This window comes from Geotrypetes seraphini, chromosome 8, assembly GCF_902459505.1.
Source record: "Geotrypetes seraphini chromosome 8, aGeoSer1.1, whole genome shotgun sequence".
Taxonomy (NCBI): Eukaryota; Metazoa; Chordata; class Amphibia; order Gymnophiona; family Dermophiidae; genus Geotrypetes; species Geotrypetes seraphini.
In genome coordinates, this window is record NC_047091.1 from 6,512,899 (window position 1) to 6,532,249 (window position 19,351).

At 41.5% G+C, this 19,351-nt stretch overlaps 1 protein-coding gene across 3 annotated transcripts in view; it reads right to left on the bottom strand.

Annotated features, from left to right (window-relative positions):
• AHDC1 (AT-hook DNA binding motif containing 1) overlaps nt 1-18,803 on the bottom strand; it is a 268,162-nt gene extending 249,359 nt beyond the window's left edge. The window contains exon 1 of one of the 3 annotated variants that reach the window (XR_004540312.1): nt 18,238-18,800. Coding sequence is in view for 1 of the 3 variants with exons in the window: in XM_033954383.1 (XP_033810274.1) it covers nt 18,238-18,418 (181 nt within the window). In the remaining 2 variants the exon portion in view is untranslated. Of the gene's footprint in view, nt 1-18,237 lie in introns of all 3 variants that reach the window. The other 2 variants (XR_004540313.1, XM_033954383.1) reach the window with 2 other exon arrangements.
• Nucleotides 18,804-19,351: the final 548 nt, after the last annotated feature.

Consider the following 19,351-nt stretch of genomic DNA (forward strand, 5'->3'; position numbering starts at 1 on the left):
TTTAGTCAGCCAAGCAGATACTGTGCTGCTTACACAAAATGAAGAAATGAGCAAACAAACCATCTCACTACCAAATACCGGAAAGGGATCTTAAATGCTGGAATCAACCAAATCAGCTAATCAAAATACTGCTTGGCATTCACTTAGCCAACAGCTGTCTCATGTGCAACAAAATTAAAGGTGTTTCAACTATTGCCTTTTACCAACATTATGTGATGGCCTGCAGGAGGTGTGCACGCAGGATATGTGGTCTCCGTTAATAGCACACAGCACTCTCCCAGAAAAAAAAAAAAAGGTCATAACCCTAGCCTAATGCCGTTTCTATTCTATCTGCACTTCTCTCTCACCTTTGCAATTATAGAACAGCTAATAGAGTAAATACAGTTTATAATGCAATAGGCAGTGCTGTGCTCTTATCCGAAAAGACTTTCCATACTCTGCTGTCCAAAATATACAGGGGCCTGCCTCATTACAGTAATCCACAAAACACTCTCCACACTTTTCAGTATGAAAAATACACCAATTATTTAAAAAATTAAAAAAAGTACCGACTGCCTCTAGTACTTCAAAGTTTGACCTAAATAGAGAGTTTCTGTCCTGAAGATTTCAACCCCTCCTCTCTGCTAATCCTCCCTATTGCACCTACCAAATATTTAGAATGAACAGGCCTCCAATACAACCACTACCAAGAGGCCAGAATTAGACATGATTCATTCTTTTTGCTGTAGAAATGTCTCCAGCATTCATTTTAAAAACCAGCAGTAAGAGTCCCAAATAGCAGGAAATGGTTAAGATTCATATGAATCAAGAACAATTTCTTAGTTCTCCTTTAATTTTTGTTAGTTATAAAGTAGCACGTCTCCCCATTATTTTGGGCTTGAAAAAGATTTTTGTGTTATATAAGTATTGTTAAATTTTGTGTTAGAAACCTTTATTTCCTTGGTATCATTTGATATTTTTAATAATTAAATTTATAAATTAAAAAAAAAAAAAAAACAACCTCAGCAGTAATAGATAAAATATAGAAATCTTGTTATGTAGTTAACTTCTCAAATGCAAATGATGCATTTATGAGGTCCTATTTACTTTCTGCCCTGGATGAAACCTGATAAATGCCCTAACCACAAAAAAAAAAAAACAAAGAGTAATTCAGGACTGGTTTGTGTTTGATTTCCAAATCAAGTCTCTCTCTCTTTGGGATATCCAGAACTGGGTTAGCTACGGAGACGGCATTCACAGGCCCTAGGAGGAAGAGCTTCTCCGCACTGCATAATGCTGATATCTAGTGGCCAGACTTCATGCCCACGAATTCAGCATTCCAGAATAGAGAATGACACGGTGACAAAATTTATCACCGTTCCCGTCATCCCATGTCATTTTCTAGTGTCTATTTCAATCTCGGTCCTTCTACACAAGCATTCTTCAAAGCAAAGCTTGCGGGTCAGTGGTTGTGCCCAATTATACTCTGATTCTTCCCTCTCTCCTTAAAGAATGACATGAAGATCGTTTCCCGCGGTTATCCGCAGGGACGAGAACGGTGATGAATTTTGTCACCGTGTCATGCTCTATTCCAGAAGGAAGTCACTGCAATGAGTGGGTTGTAATGAGTGTGTTGCCAGGCTGCTGGAGAATTTTCCCTCTATAAGAATAAAGGTTTATGCCAACATAGAAGTATGTTCCAACTGAGCTGGAAGGTGCAGGAGAATACTTCCAGGTTTTAAAAAAAGGCAACAGTGAATATCCTATTATTGTCAATGGCTAATGGATAGCACAGGTTACTTCAACAAATATGAACTTGTGAGATAAGGAAGCCTTAAAACATTCTGGTCCTATAATAAAATTTGCTTTGCCGATAGCTTAAAATTTTAGCAAACTCTCTCGAGCTGCGACACATTAAACGTAGTGGCTGCAGCTCGAGGCATCCAGAAGTGTGCGGACGTCGCCGTGATGATATTGCGCACGTGCGTTGACTGTCATCACGTCGACATCTGCGCACGCGTGAAGGCCCTCCAGACGGGTACCGAGACGCCAGTGAGGGGTGCCAGCAGGGAAGAGGGCCAGAGAGATGCTAGTTGCTGGCTGATGCCCTACAGGACGTGCCTCTCGCTGCGAGAGGCACATCCTGAAGGCCGTCAGCCAACGCCTCTCCTCTTCCCCAGTGTGCCGCGACACACCTGAAATCTCAGGAGGCACACTAGTGTGCCGCAGCACACGATTTGCGATATTGTACTTTACGGGTGAGTTTCCCCCAGCAGTCACTGTGCTACAGTTGGAAACACTGGGTCAGCCAACATTTAGCTAAAAGCGATGTCAGCCAGTGGCAGTTCTACTGCCAAAAGAAGATATCTATCCATTATCTTTGTCTTTGGTGTACTTCGAAAGATACTCACATATATGCCATGTCCAGCTGGAGGGGCTGCAATAAGTATGGAATAAGTATGGAAAAAGAGAGCCAATATTCGCTTCTAATGGAAGCAAAAGAATTATGACACCTGAAACTTCAAGGATGTGCACTGAAAATGATTCCCGTATCAGCCTTAATGCACATCCTTGAGCAACCCATTTATCCCCTATGTGCTCACTCAAAGCTAATACAAAGCCCAAGTATATGCTCGCTTTTGGTTGTTTTTTTTCTTTTTGAAGAAATTCACCAAAGCCACTGTACAGTAAGAAAAATCCAGATAGAGACAAAAAAATACAACAGAAGAAAATATTCAAACAGTAGCACAATGTCAATATAATGCACATTAAAAAGGAAAAAAAAAAAACCACAACATTAACAGACAGCATAGGTGGACTATGCAAAATAAAGTCAAGATTACAAGAAGGGATAATCAGAAGATACCTCAAAGCCAGGATTCCTTTCAGAGAGTCAAGAGCCAATAACTTCTAGGATAGCCACTGCACTATGGAATATAACATCCAAAAGGAGAGATCAGAGATGCGATTGAGTTTGAGCTTGTCCCCATCTGTAGACAGACAAATAAGCTTTTCGTCTTGTTTGGTGACACACACAAGAAATGGTTCCAATCACACTTCTGGGCATATCATTTGCCTAACTACAATCTGTAAAGAGTATTTTCTATCCCTGAACCACAAACTAGGATAAGGACATCTGAGCTTCAGGCCTCAGAGAACATCCAGATGGAAAAACAGAACTAGTCATTCGACTTCAAAACGTCAAAATGTAAAATCATTCTACATTGCTGCTTTTACCTTTTCCATCCACAGCTTCACACCGACTAGTAAAAGCTGCCAAACGGCACCGGATTTTCTTTCACTTGGAGGATTTTCAGCTCTCTCCCTCCCACCTGAGATTTGGCTACAGCTATAGTTTAACTAGTCTCAAATGAAAATAAGTTTGGGAACCAATGAGTTAGGAAACCTGAAAAATGATACACCACTATCCCTCCCTCCCCCTCCCTCCAAGGAGCACAGTAATCTAAATACCACAAGGGTAGATCAGCAGGGGACAGGGAGGGAGCTGGAGTGCAGAGCTGATACAAAGCTATCCAGCACAGATGTGGCTCAGGGGAAGAAGAGCAGCTGCCGACACCTGAATAGCCCACATGACCTGCAGTGACTTCCAGAACACTAATGGGAGCATGGAGAAACATTACGCAGTGGTTCAAGATTAGAAGTTCTGAACCTGTATATGGGCCACTAAATAAAAAGTACAATATTGCGATGAGTCAACTGGGTAGGGGGAACAAATAAGCAAACTTAAAGGCGGAGGGGGACAACAGTTTCAAATTACATCTGGCAACCGTATTTAGGAGAACTGTACTACAGTAAATCAGTGGAGAAATTGTGTTCAGAATAGGCCATTTTAATACTCTTATTTTAGAGAATGACACAGGGACAAATTTTTCCCTGATCCCACAGGAACTCGATTTCCCCATCTCCGTAAGTTTTGTCTTTGTCCCATTACTGTAAGCTCTGCCTTAACTGCACAAGCCTTGAACATCTATGATTCTAAGTGTTTGAAGCTTGTGTAGATGAGGACAGAGCTTAGGCATTGGTGGAATGAGGCATTATGACATCACAATCTGAGCTCTAGAACGTTGCTACTTAGGATTCTAAAGTGTTTGAGGCTTGTGCAGATGAGGACGGAGCTTAGGCATTGGTGGAATGAGGCATTATGACATCACAATCTGAGCTCTAGAACGTTGCTTCTTATGATTCTAAAGTGTTTGAGGCTTGTGCAGATGAGGACTGAGCTTGAGGGAATGGGGCAGGGACAGGAAAAGAACTCTCCAGAAAGAGACAGAAAAATGAGTTCCCTCGGGGACAGGGAAAAATTTGTCCCCGTGTCATTCTCTACTCTTATTGACTCCATGATTTCTTTCAGATTCAAAAATGAATCATAAGAGTCTTCTTCCTTCCTCCCACCCACCCAACCCCTCAATTTACACATATCTTCAATTCTCTCACATTAGAGTAGACCTTCAAGGCACTGTCAGACTCATGAAATCAATAGAAAAATCATGCCAAATGCACATAAACAAAAAAATACTGAAGAATTTGCTGTTTTTTCATGCTTCACATTTTTCTTAGTAAAAACCACCAAAATCTAGAAGATATTTTTCTTCAAAAAGAGGGGTAAATGACATGCACTGCAAATAAACAATCGATAATTTATTTATTTATTTTTTTTTTTTTTAAAGAAAATATGTTTTAAGGAGGTTCTGTCCAATAGTTTCCTTCCCTCCCTCCCCCCTCCCCCTCATTTTGATATGTGGTGTGCCTTTCTATCTTTTGGATTTTATTATTTGGAACTCGCTTGAAAGGACTTCATATCCCTGAGCGGTTAAGGAAATTTCAACAAACATGAACCCTGCTTCTTTGGCCTTTCTGATCAAGTTGGGACTGACCTAGACCAGGGGCTGTGTATACAAGTTTCATGGCTCAGTGTGTCCCAAGGACTGGATTAAGAACCCCTGACCTGAACTGTGTTATTAATACACCATTTGACACTGTGCATCTTTCTTAGTGAAAGTGTTTTGTTAATATTGCTGACTTTTCACAATATCTGAGTCTTTCTGGGTACCCTATTTGTTCTCCATATTTACCCTAACTTCTTCACCGTTCACAATGCTCTGTGCTTGCCCACCATCTCTTAACTCCAATACCCTTCTTGCCCACACAAACTGTTTCATACATCTTCCACCTTTCTTTTGACAATGGTTTCCCTATTTTACTTGAGTCTGTCCCATTACAACACCATACCAGAACCCCCTATTTCTAAAAAAAAAAAAAAAAAAGTCTTCATGCATTCATGGAAGAGTGGTTTCACCTATCCAATCCATCCAAGATGAAATGTCACTTCAGTCATTAACTGCGGCTCTTAATTAGGTGCCCTCCTTGTATGCTGAAATGACAACTTGCACAGAAATAACTCTTTGAATGTCTAAATGCTTGTGAAAGGCAAAAGTACAATTAAACTTCAGCCTCTGCAAGTTTAAAAATTCTGTGCATTCAAAATTAAAAAGCAAAACTAATTTAAGGGGGAAGAAGAGATCAGTTAGTAAAAGGACCCCTAAATTTGTTCAGCATATCATCATAGAGTAGAGTACTTTATTGGTTTCATTTGTTTTCAGGATAAAGATCTTTGAATACTCCTTCCTGGGAGCAAAAGTCCTAGTTTTCCCAAATGTTTCTAGATGGGCATAGCTTAGGAAGAGGAAGTTTTCATCTGTCAAGCTGTTTCAATTGTGACTTCCTTATAAAATGTTGGTTTCCTATCAAAATAACCATTCTCTATATTTTTTTTTTCCCAATCTTTTCAATTGCAAATTTTTGAGGCTAAAATACTTTCCAGGGCAAATTCTACTGCTACTCAGGGAGGGACTTATTAAAGTGGGCTACTGTTAAGTCAAGTTATTTTAACATAGGATCTCACTGAAGAAAACAAGACCCTGTGGTAAGAGCAGCCCACATTGATAAACTTGCCCCCTTAATCTTTCAGGACCATAAGGATCGTAGGCCAATTTTTGTGGTTTTATGGTAAAAAGGGCTTGCAGATGCCAAAAAATTGATTTTTTTTGTGAAATATCATTATTTTTATTTAAAAAAAATCACACTTCTGGCTTATGGACAGTGTGGCAAGTGAATCTTCTCGTCAATCTAGCAACGACGCTAATGAATGAATGTCGGAACCAGTTTGTTTACATAAAGGCAGTATCCTATGGAATCCGTACATATCAAATTTAGAACTGTAGACTATCCCAATCAAAATGTATAGGATTTTAAAGTTATGGGACAAATATGTCCCTTGGTCCTGAAAGGGTTAAGATATAAATGGAGATTCCTCACTTCTCATATTTCTGTTTTCCTTTGGGATTTTCCTATTTGACTCCTCTCACAGTTTTGAGCTACATGTATGGGGTGCTTTTAATGCATTTGTTTATTTCTAGTGTATACGTTTTTGAATTGTTTAATCACAGTGGATTGACTGGATAGTTTTTGCATTTAAAAGTACACCTCACATAACTATTTAAGGGAAGTAACCCAAAGAAGAAGATTTTACCCTGCATATGCTCATGTTTGCAAAAAAGCAAAGGGACCTCCTGTGTTCTGGGCTCTTTCCAGTGTCAGCAGAGCACATGGGGACCAGCGTTAGAAGACCTTGGATAGTCATGAACCCAAAAACTTTGGAGAGAGGGCTTCAGTACAACTTCATTCGGAAGAAGTTTACTTAAGAAATACATCATGGGAAAACAAAAACAAAAAAACCCCAAAGGATGGAAGAATGTGACTTCTAAAAAACTGAACAAAACCTTAGTTAACCTCTTTTAAGCATTTTATTCCCAAGCAGCAAAGGACACATTAGGAGGCATCTGTGTCCTGTCTGTCAATCCAGTGCACATTTCAACCCCTATAACTGCACATAAGACTGCCAAAAGTCAACGAGCAGAATATATGGAGAGATTGTGTGTACAGGTCTGTCTGTCTATGCACAAATCTGCTCGCAGTGTGAAGAACACCACAGACACTAGTCCCAAGGAGAATGGCATGAGCACTGTTCTACTGTTCACTGTTCAAGGGGACATCAGTGGAAAATCAGGGGCGGGAAACTGCACGGTGACACTAGGAAGTTCTTCTTCACCGAAAGGGTGGTTGATCGCTGGAATAGTCTTCCACTTCAGGTTATTGAGGCCAGAAGCGTGCCAGATTTTAAAGCCAAATGGGACAAACATGTGGGATCTATCCGCAAAGATAGATAGGGAGGGTCATTGGAGTGGGCAGACTTGATGGGCCGTGGCCCTTATCTGCCGTCTATTTCTATGTTTCTATGTTTCTACCCAAAAACTTCATATTTGGAAATTCTGTGAAAAGCCAATAAAAAGGAATACACCTTTCCAAATTTGTTTATGTTTTAATGAGAGATATGCAGGAAAGTTACTCTTTGTATTACAGCAACAGAGAAAACATGCGCTGTAAATTTTTTTTTTTTTTTTTTTTCTGAAAATAGTTTGTGTAGCTAGATTTTTAAGTTACATTTCAGAGGTTGCAGGGGAGGGCTGCATTCTCTACATCCCTCCCTACCACTTACTGATCTGTCTCAGCACAGGCTTTCCCCTTCCTTCACCACACCCTGTAATTTATCTTACTCTTCACTCCACACCACTGCCCACCTGGCTGAAGCAATCCACTCATTGTAAGTCTCTCCCCACCCAGACTACAAACCAAAAACCCCCTTTACACTGTTCCCAAGACTTCCAGGTGCCTGTCATTAGATCCACAAAAGGGGAAATTTTAAAAGAAAAGTAAAGAGCACGAACATACCATAGCCGATACTATAGAGCCTATGAAAATTATGCCGTTATAGAAGGCTAGCAACAAAATTAAACTATTTTAATAGGCTAACACAGGGGTAGGCAATTCCGGTCCTCAAGAGCCACAGGCAGGTCAGGTTTTCAGGATATTCATAATGGCACTATATGAGATAGATTTGCATACACTGCCTCCTTGAGATGCAAATCTCTCTCATGCATATTCATTGTGGATATCCCAAAAACCTGACCTGCCTGTGGCTCTCGAGGACTGGAATTGCCTACCCTGGGCCAACAGATAAAACAAACCTGCAGTGAACCAAAATGGAGAGGGAGGGACAATAAAATTTAAAATGATTATTTTTTCTACCTAGGCTCTTAACATTTTGGGCGTGAAATGAACACTAAGCTAGTATTCTGTAAAGGTCATTCTGCGCAAAACACCCTTTACAAAATATATCTTAGCGCAGATCATCCCAGTGCCTCGCTTTGGGCATCGTTTATTTAATTCTCTCCCCTGCAAGTTTAAGCCACTCAATACAACTCTCATGCGGTACAACTCCCACATTATACTCAAGAGACCTAGAAGGTTGTGGGAGTTCAGTACCCCACAGTCTAATCTCACCAAGAGCTAAAAGTTACCAAAGAGAAACAGCTGTTCTAGAAGAGGCATCAGCAGCAGCCTTCTGAAGATGGTGGTGAGGGTAGTAACTAGAAGAGCCTGCTTGGAAAAAATTATGGAGAGGGAAACTGGAGTTGAAAAGAGTGCATGCATGGAATATGGAAGAGAGAGAATGTTGGGGTAGCAGGAAGATAAGAATGGACAGAAAAACGAGTGTAGGACATCCTGCTTTAGTTACACAGTCACCCAGTCACATAAGAGGAGGACCAGCCTGGGCCACGCCACTGAAGAACTTCCTACATTATGCAGGGCACCAGTCGCTTTGTCCAGTGACAGTTCTTGCTCTCATAGTCAAAGTGTTTTTGCCAAACTGGCCCCCAATTATGAAAAATAGTGACAATCGTTGTTCTATTGTGAGAAAATAAAGTTTTGACGCCTTTCGTTTAATAGTCCTTTATCTTGTTTGAGTGGTGGTTCTTCTTTTCTATCATTAATGGCATTCCTTTCTTTTGAAGTGGATTTTATTATTATAAGCTGCTTTGACCTTTTGCATTTGTGGGATATCAAATATTTAATAAACAAACATGGTACTTAAATAGTATCGTCATCCAAAGTACTTTTCAAAAGACATGCACACTTTATAAAAACATACATTTCTATCACCCCTATACAGTGCAAGAACCAGCTATCTACTTCAGCAAGATGACAAGCTGAGTCCCGATTTCTCCATGATAGTTTTGAACCCCAAACTGGGCTATAATAGACAATGGTCTGTCTAGTTTCACATCCTGTCTCCAACATGGGCAAGCAGTAGCTATGGTATACAGTCATCCATTCCAGACTGCACACATTCAGATTTTGGCAAATTTGGTTCAGGATGTATGAACCTAGGGAGACAATTCTGACTATTATGCTGAATAGACTTTGGTTTATTTCACATGGATTTGTCTAATCCCTTTATGAAGCAGGTTATATTTTTTGCATTCATGACATTGTGAAGTAAGGATATTGCACAGGTTGATTACTCACAAGGTTAAAACTTCCAACAATTTTCCTATTTTTCTGCAAATGGTCTTTACCACCCTGCCCCAAATCTGACTTGTGCCCGTATTACAATAGCAGCAGAAAAGCTCAATAGCACCAACTTCCCAAGAAACGCAATCATTTAAACAGGACAAAATGAATCTGTTTTGAGGATCCATTAAGAAACTACATATGTTAATTTAAAGATTTTTTTAAAAAATCTCAAAACCATGCAGGTCACCACAACCATACAATAGACCTTCAGTATGTTTATTTCTTTATCCTCTCATGCACAGAACAAAAATGCTTGGATGAAGTTCATTTCTGATTTAGATGTTCTTAAAAATGAGAAAATCTTATGTCTGAAAGCTATTCGATTGGGTATAGGTAGTAGAAATGGCTTGGTTCAGCAACATTAGGGCAAGCCCCCCTGATCACCAATGTTAGGACTGCTTTAACCATTCATCCCACAGATGACCTTAACCCTTTCAGGACCATAAGGATCGTAGGCCAATTTTTGTGGTTTTGACGACATTTTTATGGTAAAAAGGGCTTGCAGATGCCAAAAAATTGATTTTTTTTGTGAAATATCATTATTTTTTTTTTTAAAAATCAAACTTCTGGCTTATGGACAGTGTGGCAAGTGAATCTTCTCGTCAATCTGGCAACGACACTAATGAATGAATGTCGGAACCAGTTTGTTTACATAAAGGCAGTATCATATGGAATCCGTACATATCAAATTTAGAACTGTAGACTATCCCAATCAAAATTTATAGGATTTTAAAGTTATGGGACAAATATGTCCCTTGGTCCTGAAAGGGCTACGATAGGCATATGAAAAGAGATCGATTCTTCCCAACTTTTTATAGTAAGAAACATTTTCTGGCAACAAGCTTAACCATGCACTTGAGTGAAAACAACGTTTTTTTCCTATTTGTTTTAAATGTACTACTTTGTTACTTCATGGCATGTTCCCTAGTCTTTGTACCTTTTGAAAGGATACTTAATTCGTGTTTAACCATTCCACTCCACTCTGGATTTTAGATATCTCTAACATATTTCCACTCAGTCATTTCTTCTTCAAATAAAAGAGCCCCTAACCTCTTTAATCTTTCCTCACAGGAATGACATTCCAGTCCCCTTTATCACTTCTCTGTACCTTTTCTAATTCCACTATATCTTTTTGAGATTGAGTAACCTAAATAGCAATAGTGTAAGTCAAACCATACAGTGGTAGAGATATTCTTTGTTTTATTCTCTAGGCCTTTCCTAATACTGTGTACTTCTTGGCCACTGATGCCAAAGAACCTTATTTCATTACTAAGGGCCGGATTCTCTAATATTGCCAGTAAAATCTGACACGTCACTGAAGCGGTCTTAAATGTTATAATTCAAAAACGAGTAATTGTCAAAGAACCATGCAAGCAAATAAGATTTGTGGGAGGGTCGCCAAATTTATGAGATGAGTCACTAGTGATAGCGATCGGCACATGCGCAGAATAGTCCATGGAAAGAGGCGTGGATGGATAGGAAGGGCAGTGAACTACCAACAACGCTATGTCATGCCAATCATAGGTGTGCCAGCGATATTGGATAGAGGGGAAGGGAGGAGAGGTACAATCATGCTCGAGATGCATGCTTTTGAGATTTTATGTGAATAGTGTGGGTTATTTGTTGGTTGTTGTTTTTTTTTGTTTTTATCATGAGCCACAGCCAGAAACACGCATCCAAGCTTTTCACAGTACCAGCACCCCCAGACCAGCCAGTAATTTTTGGTCATTAAAAGTAGGTGCTTCGCATGGGGAATCACCCGGAGTGCTCATTTAAATATTAATGAGTCCATTTTACTACTACTTTTAATAGCAATGACCTCATTGTATTACATTTGCATGGAAAGGGTCGGAGGCTGCTAGGAAGCTCGGAAGAGACCATGGTGAGCCATTCTGATAATCGTTCAGTAAAACAGTAGCATGTTAAGCCGGCTGGAACCGGTTTTGCAACCAGCGTTAAAGGCTAGGTAAGTTTTGAGAATCTGGCCCCAAGTTAAGTTCTACCCCATCACAAGTACCCTTTGTATTGAAAGTTCACAACAAAAAAGGATTGATAGTAATATAGAGGCCCATTTTAAAAGCACTTAAATGCACAAAATACCATAGCAACTTATGGTACTTTGTGTGCCTAAATGCTTTGAAAATGAGCCCCAAAATGTTTAACCTTGGCTTTCATGGGCCTTCAAAACTCTAACCTGACTACAGTAATGCCATTATAAAAGAGAGCACTGAGTTTCTTCCAGTGTCTGATTACTTGTAGAAGAATTATAAATCACGAGAATTTACAGCATGGATTTATATTCATTCATTCTATTCCACGAAACACACACCTCAATACCTCATTAACAAGATTCACTTGTCAAAATAACTGGACATATCTTCAAATACTCTTTTTCTCATGACAACATTAATTAGAACTGGCCAGTCAGACCTGGAGCTTTTCATACTCTCAAAGCCACTGTAGAAGGGTAGGTGGGAGAGAATAAATCCCATTCATGCATAAAGGCCAGACTTCTGTTTATCCCCAGATGCAACATTGTTTAAGGTAAGTTTTTTTTTAAAAAATAACCCCAAACACTCATTAAATAGAAGCTCCCCAAGGATCTGCTTTCCCTCCCCAGGGTACATAACTGTTTCCATATGGCAGCCCTTAGTCTAAAAACATGTTATACAAAATAACTATAAAAGGAAAAAATTCAAGGAGATTTTTTTTTTGTCATGTTCGGTATGTACTTAACAACCTTCCCCTTAAATGAGCATTGATCCAGTAACTACTGAAGGACAAGCATATTTTTTGTATTGTTAGAAAAGCTGGGATGGAGGTAGATGGTTTTGTATTTTGCTCTCCATCCTGAACAATTAAAAAAATAAAAATAAAAAAAAGGAGAAATACCGCCCTAAGGAAGTCATATTTTGAAGACAAGCAGCTCGGAGACTACAAGGATGCAGAACTGGTACTGCCAAGCACTCAGCATGGGACCAGAGGGAGGAGAGATTGAGGGCATGTTCCAGCTTTGCCAGTGTTCCAAAAGCCCAAACACAACTCGCTCTGCAGAGACAGTAGGGGGAAAGGAAAAAAATATGGAATTTTCCACTGGCTCTCTGCATCTCTCAGCCGAGAGGAATGCAGTTCTGCACTTGGCTACTTGCTGTAGTAAAGTCCTTACACGCCACGCAAGCCAATCTGGTCAGTGTTTAACCAAGCTTGCAGAGGGAGTATCAGAGCCGATGGCTGAGTAAAAGCAGGAGGCACAGTCTGTCCAAGCACTCAGCCAAGATGTTGATCATAGGGGAGGGAGATGGAAATCTGCTCTTATGATCTCTCACACACATTCTGCACTTTGGAGAGAACGGACAGTACGACAGACAACTCAAAAAGGTCTAATGCACATGTTTCTAATTACATAGGTACAGTACACATTTTCACTCAGAGATACAAATCCACAGCCGATTAATCTCTCAGCCTTATGCAAAAGGTGAAAATGATGGCTCGGTTTAAGATAGGTACTAATATTTGTTTACCGTGTATGTTTAGAGCTTAGAATAAACGTGCTACATGACATCATTAATGTTAAAGGCTAAGAGTGATTTAATTTATAGCATATCTTCTGACACCACAAACTGGATAAAAACCAAAGCTGGATTAAAAATAGTTTTATATAAAATATTTGGATAGGGTTAATGTAGATGCAGCGAAAGTACTAAAAAAAAAAAAAAAATGGGCAGCTTGTTATCTGTTGCAGAGCTGCTAGGATTTCCAGCACCTACCAGCAGAGTGCAACAGCTGATCGCCAGAGGATAGAACAGAGAACTTTTCACAGTGACTGGCAACACCTGAAAGACCCTGCTGTATACTCGAATCACACCTAACAGTTCAACTGCACTGTGTAGCAAGAGCAAGATTTTGACCCTCCGATCAAATAATCAAAATTTACTCTCCATACCATCAATACAGGAACTATTTTTTGACACTACCCGCAAATCCATCTTTTCAGTCTCCGCCCTTCCTTTAAAATGTTCGATTAGAGAACTCCCTGGAAAAATTTAAAGCCAAACTTAAAACCTTCCTCTTTAAGGATGCCTTTTCTCTTTAATACTATATTCAGTCACTTAACCCCTTGATTTTGCAATATCTAATGCTTCTTTTGAAATGATTCCCCTCCTAATGTTTTTGCCACTCCCCATTTACCGTCTTTTTTAATTAATTTTACTTCGATGTGTTTTAAACAACCTTTCCCTCCCCTACTTTCCTTCCGTTTCATGTACGTTATGTCGAATCCGTCTAGTATTTTTTAATATTTGATAAAATATTGCTTTTATTTACCCATTTTAATTGTTCCTTACAATCTTTTTACATTGTACACAGCCTAGACATTTGATTTGATAGACGGTATATCAAAAAATAAAGAAACTTGAAGTTTTCATGAGGAGGCTGCCTATACACAAAACTTTAAGTGGTTGCATGAAACCATCAGCCACAGTCCATACATCACTCTTGGTCACATAAAGAGTGCTTCACGCTTAGAAATATTGTTACCACACATTTTCAACAAGATCATAATATCAAATACTTTTTTTTTTTTTTTTCTAATGCCCAAACACTACACAACTCCACACGTTTTTCCAAGTAATGCCCAAACATGGCCTCGTGGCATACACACACCAGCCTATATCCTTGGTCTTCAGTCCTCCAGAATTGCCTACGGAATATTTGAGAAAGTTTTACATGCCTACATCGGTTGTATATGCTAGACAGAGTTGCAGACATTACATGTATCCTGAAGGAATAGGAATACAGCACTTCTTTTCAACAACTGCCTGTGTGTTTTCTATGACCCTTAACACACATCACCTAGAGCAATATGAAGCCTGTTATGTGTTACACTAGTCTAGTTGTCTTCATTAATTTTTAAGCCAAGGCCACTTTAGATTCTAATGAGCTGAAGGAGAGTCACCAAATCTCTTCCCATGAAGGGCCATGACACTACTGACCAGTGTAGGTCAATGATATCCATCCCCACTTGCCCACCTTCAAAGTTCACTGGAGGTGGGAATGCTCAAGGTTGTATTTTCAAATGCATTCTCTTATCTATTGAGAAATGCCTTTTCTTTCAAGCTTGCAGCTCGTCCCTCTCCACCCACTTTCCCCTTTTAGTCCTGAGCCTGAATAAAGGAAGAGTACCAGAAAAATGCCAAAAAGGTAACGGGGGCCGCCATTGGCCCCTGGGCCTTGCACTGAAGAACACTGCTGTAGTCAGCAAGGTAATGGTAGTATGTGGCTCATTCACACTTATTTACTGTAGTCCTTTTCATCTGGGACTCATACAGGTTCCTAATTTGGAGAATCTAGCCTTCTTCCTCTCTAAATGTGACAATTTCTCAAATGCTCTGCCATTGGGAAATTTGAAAAGGCTAGTAACCAAATAAAATTGGAAGTCTAGACTGCAGAGAGGTTTTTAATAAGATATAAACAAAGATTGGGGCACCTAAAAAAACAAAAAAACACAATCCAATAATAATACACATACACACCAAGTCCAAAATTTCTGAATTTTTCTTTCTACATGGATTTCACTTTGGGCTGTAAATTTTTTAGTCTACACATACAGATGACCCTAGTATATCCATATAAGGTATATAGATTTACCTCCCCTTTTTTTTTTTTACTAAGGCGCACGCTAAATCAACTGGCGCGCCTTAGTAAAAGGACCCCTTAGCTTCCAAATGAATGACTACATTCAATAAGGGGTCCTTTTTATAAGGCGCGCTAACCGATTTAGCACACGTGCTAGATGCTAATACGCCCATCGAATATAAAGGATGCCTTAGCATTTTGCGCATGCTAATCTTTAGCACGCTTTAAATTGGTTAATGCGCCTTAATAAAAGGACCCCTAAGACATCAAAGAACCCAAAATAAGGTTTACTAAAACCCAACCCTGTCCTGGAGGAACACCAGGCCAATCGGGTTTTCAGACTAGCCCTAATGAATATGCATGAGAGAGATTTGCATATAATGGAAGTGAAAGGCATGCAAATCTGCTCCATGCATATTCATTAGGGATAACCTGAAAATCCGATTGGCCTAGTGGTCCTCCAGGGCAGGGTTGGGAACCACTGTGCTAAGAGGTGGCTTTAAAGGACTATTTTAACAGTGCACATCGCCCCATATTTTCTTCTGTATGTCCTGGAATATCCTTGAAATAAAAGATTTAGTGAAGTATGAGTTTAGATTGCTATAAGTAGGAAGCCCTTGAGTATACTCATGAAATATTGGAAACAAAGAGCAATGGTTGCTTTCTGACAAATTATGATGAACATCATTGCATATTAGTTTACAAAGCAAAAGAAAACTGCTAGGCAGTCAAGGTTTAGCCAACAGGGAAAGAGTTTTACAGGGCACTAAAGGCATTTGTTAAGCCCCTGGCAGAACACCATCAACACCACGTGCTGTGTTTGATAGGAAAGCTAACAATTTATAGGGTACCGGTTTTCTCATTAAGCTTCACCCATATTTCCAGGTCTTGGTGCTGATTTTCCATTACCGATTCTCAATCCACCAACAAAGCATATCACTCAGGTCTTTGGAATCTTTTACATCTTATCCAAAATAAGTCCACCAAGACTAGATACGGAAGTGGTAGCTTATGGATGCGACACTGGTGATCAAGCATTCCATTTTCACACTCCAAAGGACATCCGTGTCCTCTGCACGCCTTTTCTACTCCACTGGCACTCTGTTTAAGGACATGAATTACCCCCCCCCCCCCCACTGCCGTCCTCAGGCATCTCAGACTAAATTGACTCACCCAGCTAATCCTCACTGGCTCCTCTGTGCGAGGGTGGTCTCCTTTACCCATTCCCTTCAGGCTCCCTTGTAACCTTCCCAGGCTTTTCCTGTCCTTTATCAGCTTTCAGCTCTCCCCCCTCACAACCTCCCCCCCCCCCCAGGCTCCTATTTCTTCCTAAGCATTACTGTCCTCCTTCATAGTGGCAAGTCTTCCCCTTTGACCCCTTTTTCCTTACTGAGGCTGCGGTTTCTGCAGGGTGCGTTTCTGGAGAATGTCAAGAATCTTAAGTTTCTCTGTCCTCTTCCTTCAGAATGAATCCTGCTCAATTTTCAGAAAGCCTTGCGAACTCCTTTGATGCAAAGCAAGGCCAAAGCTTCAAATGAGGTGCCCAGTAGCTTTACTGCTTCCTTTTTGCTTAAAAAGTGTCAAAAAGAAAATAGACCCTCGTCTCTCAAGTAATTTTTACATTGTATTTCTAATAGTGAAATTTCTGCAGGGTCTCATGACAGATTAACCAGCCCCATAAATGTTGTTTCCAAAGTGGAACAAATATATTCTTAAGTCTTATCCCTACTAAAGTCCCCTTTTTATAATCTTGGTTGAGTAACGAGTTCCAATACCTTTTTATTTTGGAGTAGAATAAGAAATAAAACAGGGATATATGAAAACCGTCAAATACCTTAATGGCACTAATAAAAAGTACCAAACCCACCTAGAAAGAGAAACTACAATTTTAAAAATATATTTTGTTATCTTCTAAAAGCACTATTTCATGTTACAGCCGACATACTTGCTAAGAAATCAAAACAGGTAGGCAAGAGATGCTTTTGCCAGTGCTCTCTGAAATTAAAACAGAGGGAGTAAGAAAGAAAATATTACCCTCCCCCCCCCCCCCTTCCCTCTGATCTTCTTTGGGCTGTGTGATAGGAAAGCAGCATGCTGTCCCCCTGCACAGCGTGTCCCTGCATGCACCACAGGAGGTGAGAAAGAATGGAAAAAGGTTTAGAAAAAAAAAAAAAAAATACAGAGAGATCCTTGTATACGTCTTCCATTCTATCTGCTGCCCGCCTTCTAGTGGACAAAACCCTGTCTGACAGCTGTCAATCAACTTCCCTCACACGGGGATATTCAAACCAGCTCCCGGCATCGTAATCATACCCACAGTCCTCCTGGAGTGCATGCATACATCACATATCGATATAATTCTTTTTTTTTTAAGTGAACTACCGTACTTGGCTTTTCATACCTAACCCACCGTAGACAATCTCCCCCCCCCCCTCCCCACCTATCATTTTCATATGGCTCCGATGTTGTTCCCTAGTTGCAAAGATGCTGCATGCACGGAACAAGAACAGCAACTCTGCGATCCAGAACGTTAGGATTTTCCTTCCCGTCCGATCGAAACCCGGATCTTTCCTTTTCGCCCAGGGAACCCGGATTTCTTCCATTCTAAAGACGGCTTATAAGCACAGCGTGTGCACACACACACACACACACACAGCCCCCCCCCCCCCCCCGTGCAAGCCGCATGTGCACAAGTTCCACGGCTGTTTACCTTCTGTTCCGAAAGGGCACCGAAATAACGGCAAAGCTGGCGCGCTCCAAACGAAACGAAATGTATTTAAGCAAAATAAAAAAAAAAAAGAAATCGTTAGGAGGTAGAGGCGGAGGGACGAAAGAGCAGCCCAGCTTTGCCCGAAGTATCCTGTGGCTGCTGCTAAGCCGAGAGCCGCTTCCAAACGGGGAGACAAAGACTTAGCATTTTGGCTTTCAAAAATTCCCTTTGGGCGACTGGTCACTTCGGCCCCTCCCCCCCCCCGCGCGCATCAACTTGATGAACCTTTTCGTTCAATATGTATGCTGTCTTTCGTTCGCCCCCCCCCTTTTTTTTTTTTTTTGCTCGTTGGGTGTAACAGTCTGCAAAACGAGAAAGGAAATTGTGGGGGGGGGGGGGGCTGAATCTTTGCTACTCACCAGCCTCGCGCCGCTGCTGCTGCGCACTGAGCCCCCGGCCGTCTCTCTCCGGGACGCCCCCGCCGCGCGGCTCGCGCTCCTCCTGCGGCGGTTGCTGCTGCTGCTGCTGCTGCTCGCGCTCTCCGCGCGAGACGCTGTCGACTGAGCCCTGGGCGGCGCCGGCGACCTTCGCGGACAGCATTTTCACGTCTCCACCGCTCCCATCCTCCCGGGGCGGCTCCGCCGGACCCGGGCTCCGCTCCCCCTCCCGTCACGGAACCCCCCCGCGCCGTCCCCGCGCGGAGAGGGCTCGTCCGAGCTCGGCTGCGCGCGCGCCCTCCCGGGGGGGGGGCGGGGGAGGCGCTGGTGTCGGCCGCTCGCGCTGCCTCAGCCCCCGAGCGCCTGCTGCCGCCTCTCGCCCGGGCTCCGCTTCCTTTCTCCTGTCAGCTGCGGCGCGCGCCGGAACCCCAGGGACGCGGCCGACGCAGCCCGCGCGCGGGGCACGCCGGGAGCCGTAGTCTCTTCGGGGGGTAAACGCCCCGCCTCCGAGGGGGCGGGCGCAGCCGCGTGGCCACCTGCGCTCTCACCTGGGGCGCTGTGGCGACGCCGATCGTCTCGGGGTGGCAGCGCGCGGCTGAGCCCGGCTTCTGTTTGGAGGGATGGAGAAGAGCGTCCGGAAACGGAAGCCAAATTCAGTTGCGCCTCCCCCCCTTTGCCTAACGCGTTCGCGGGGTTTTCAGCCCAAACTCCCAAGAAACGATCCTTCACAGATCTCAAAAACTCCAATCACTTCTTTTTTTTTTCTTTAGTCAATGTTTATTTATTGAATTTTTACAAAATTACAAAGTATGGAATAAAATAATCCATAATAGTGGAAAACAAAAGATATGCCAATGAATGGAATCAACAAATACAGAAAATGAAATGCAGAACATGAACATGGATTCGTACATTCCTCAAGAAATTTTCTTCATAGCATATCTAATACAACAAACTGTATCCTAACTACCTAAACAAGCACGTTCCAGGTAAAATAAAGGTAGAGAGAGAAATAAGTGTGAGAAAGAGAAAAAAAAATAAGTGAGTAAATAAATAAATAAATAAATGACAAACCCCATAGAACTCCAATCACTTC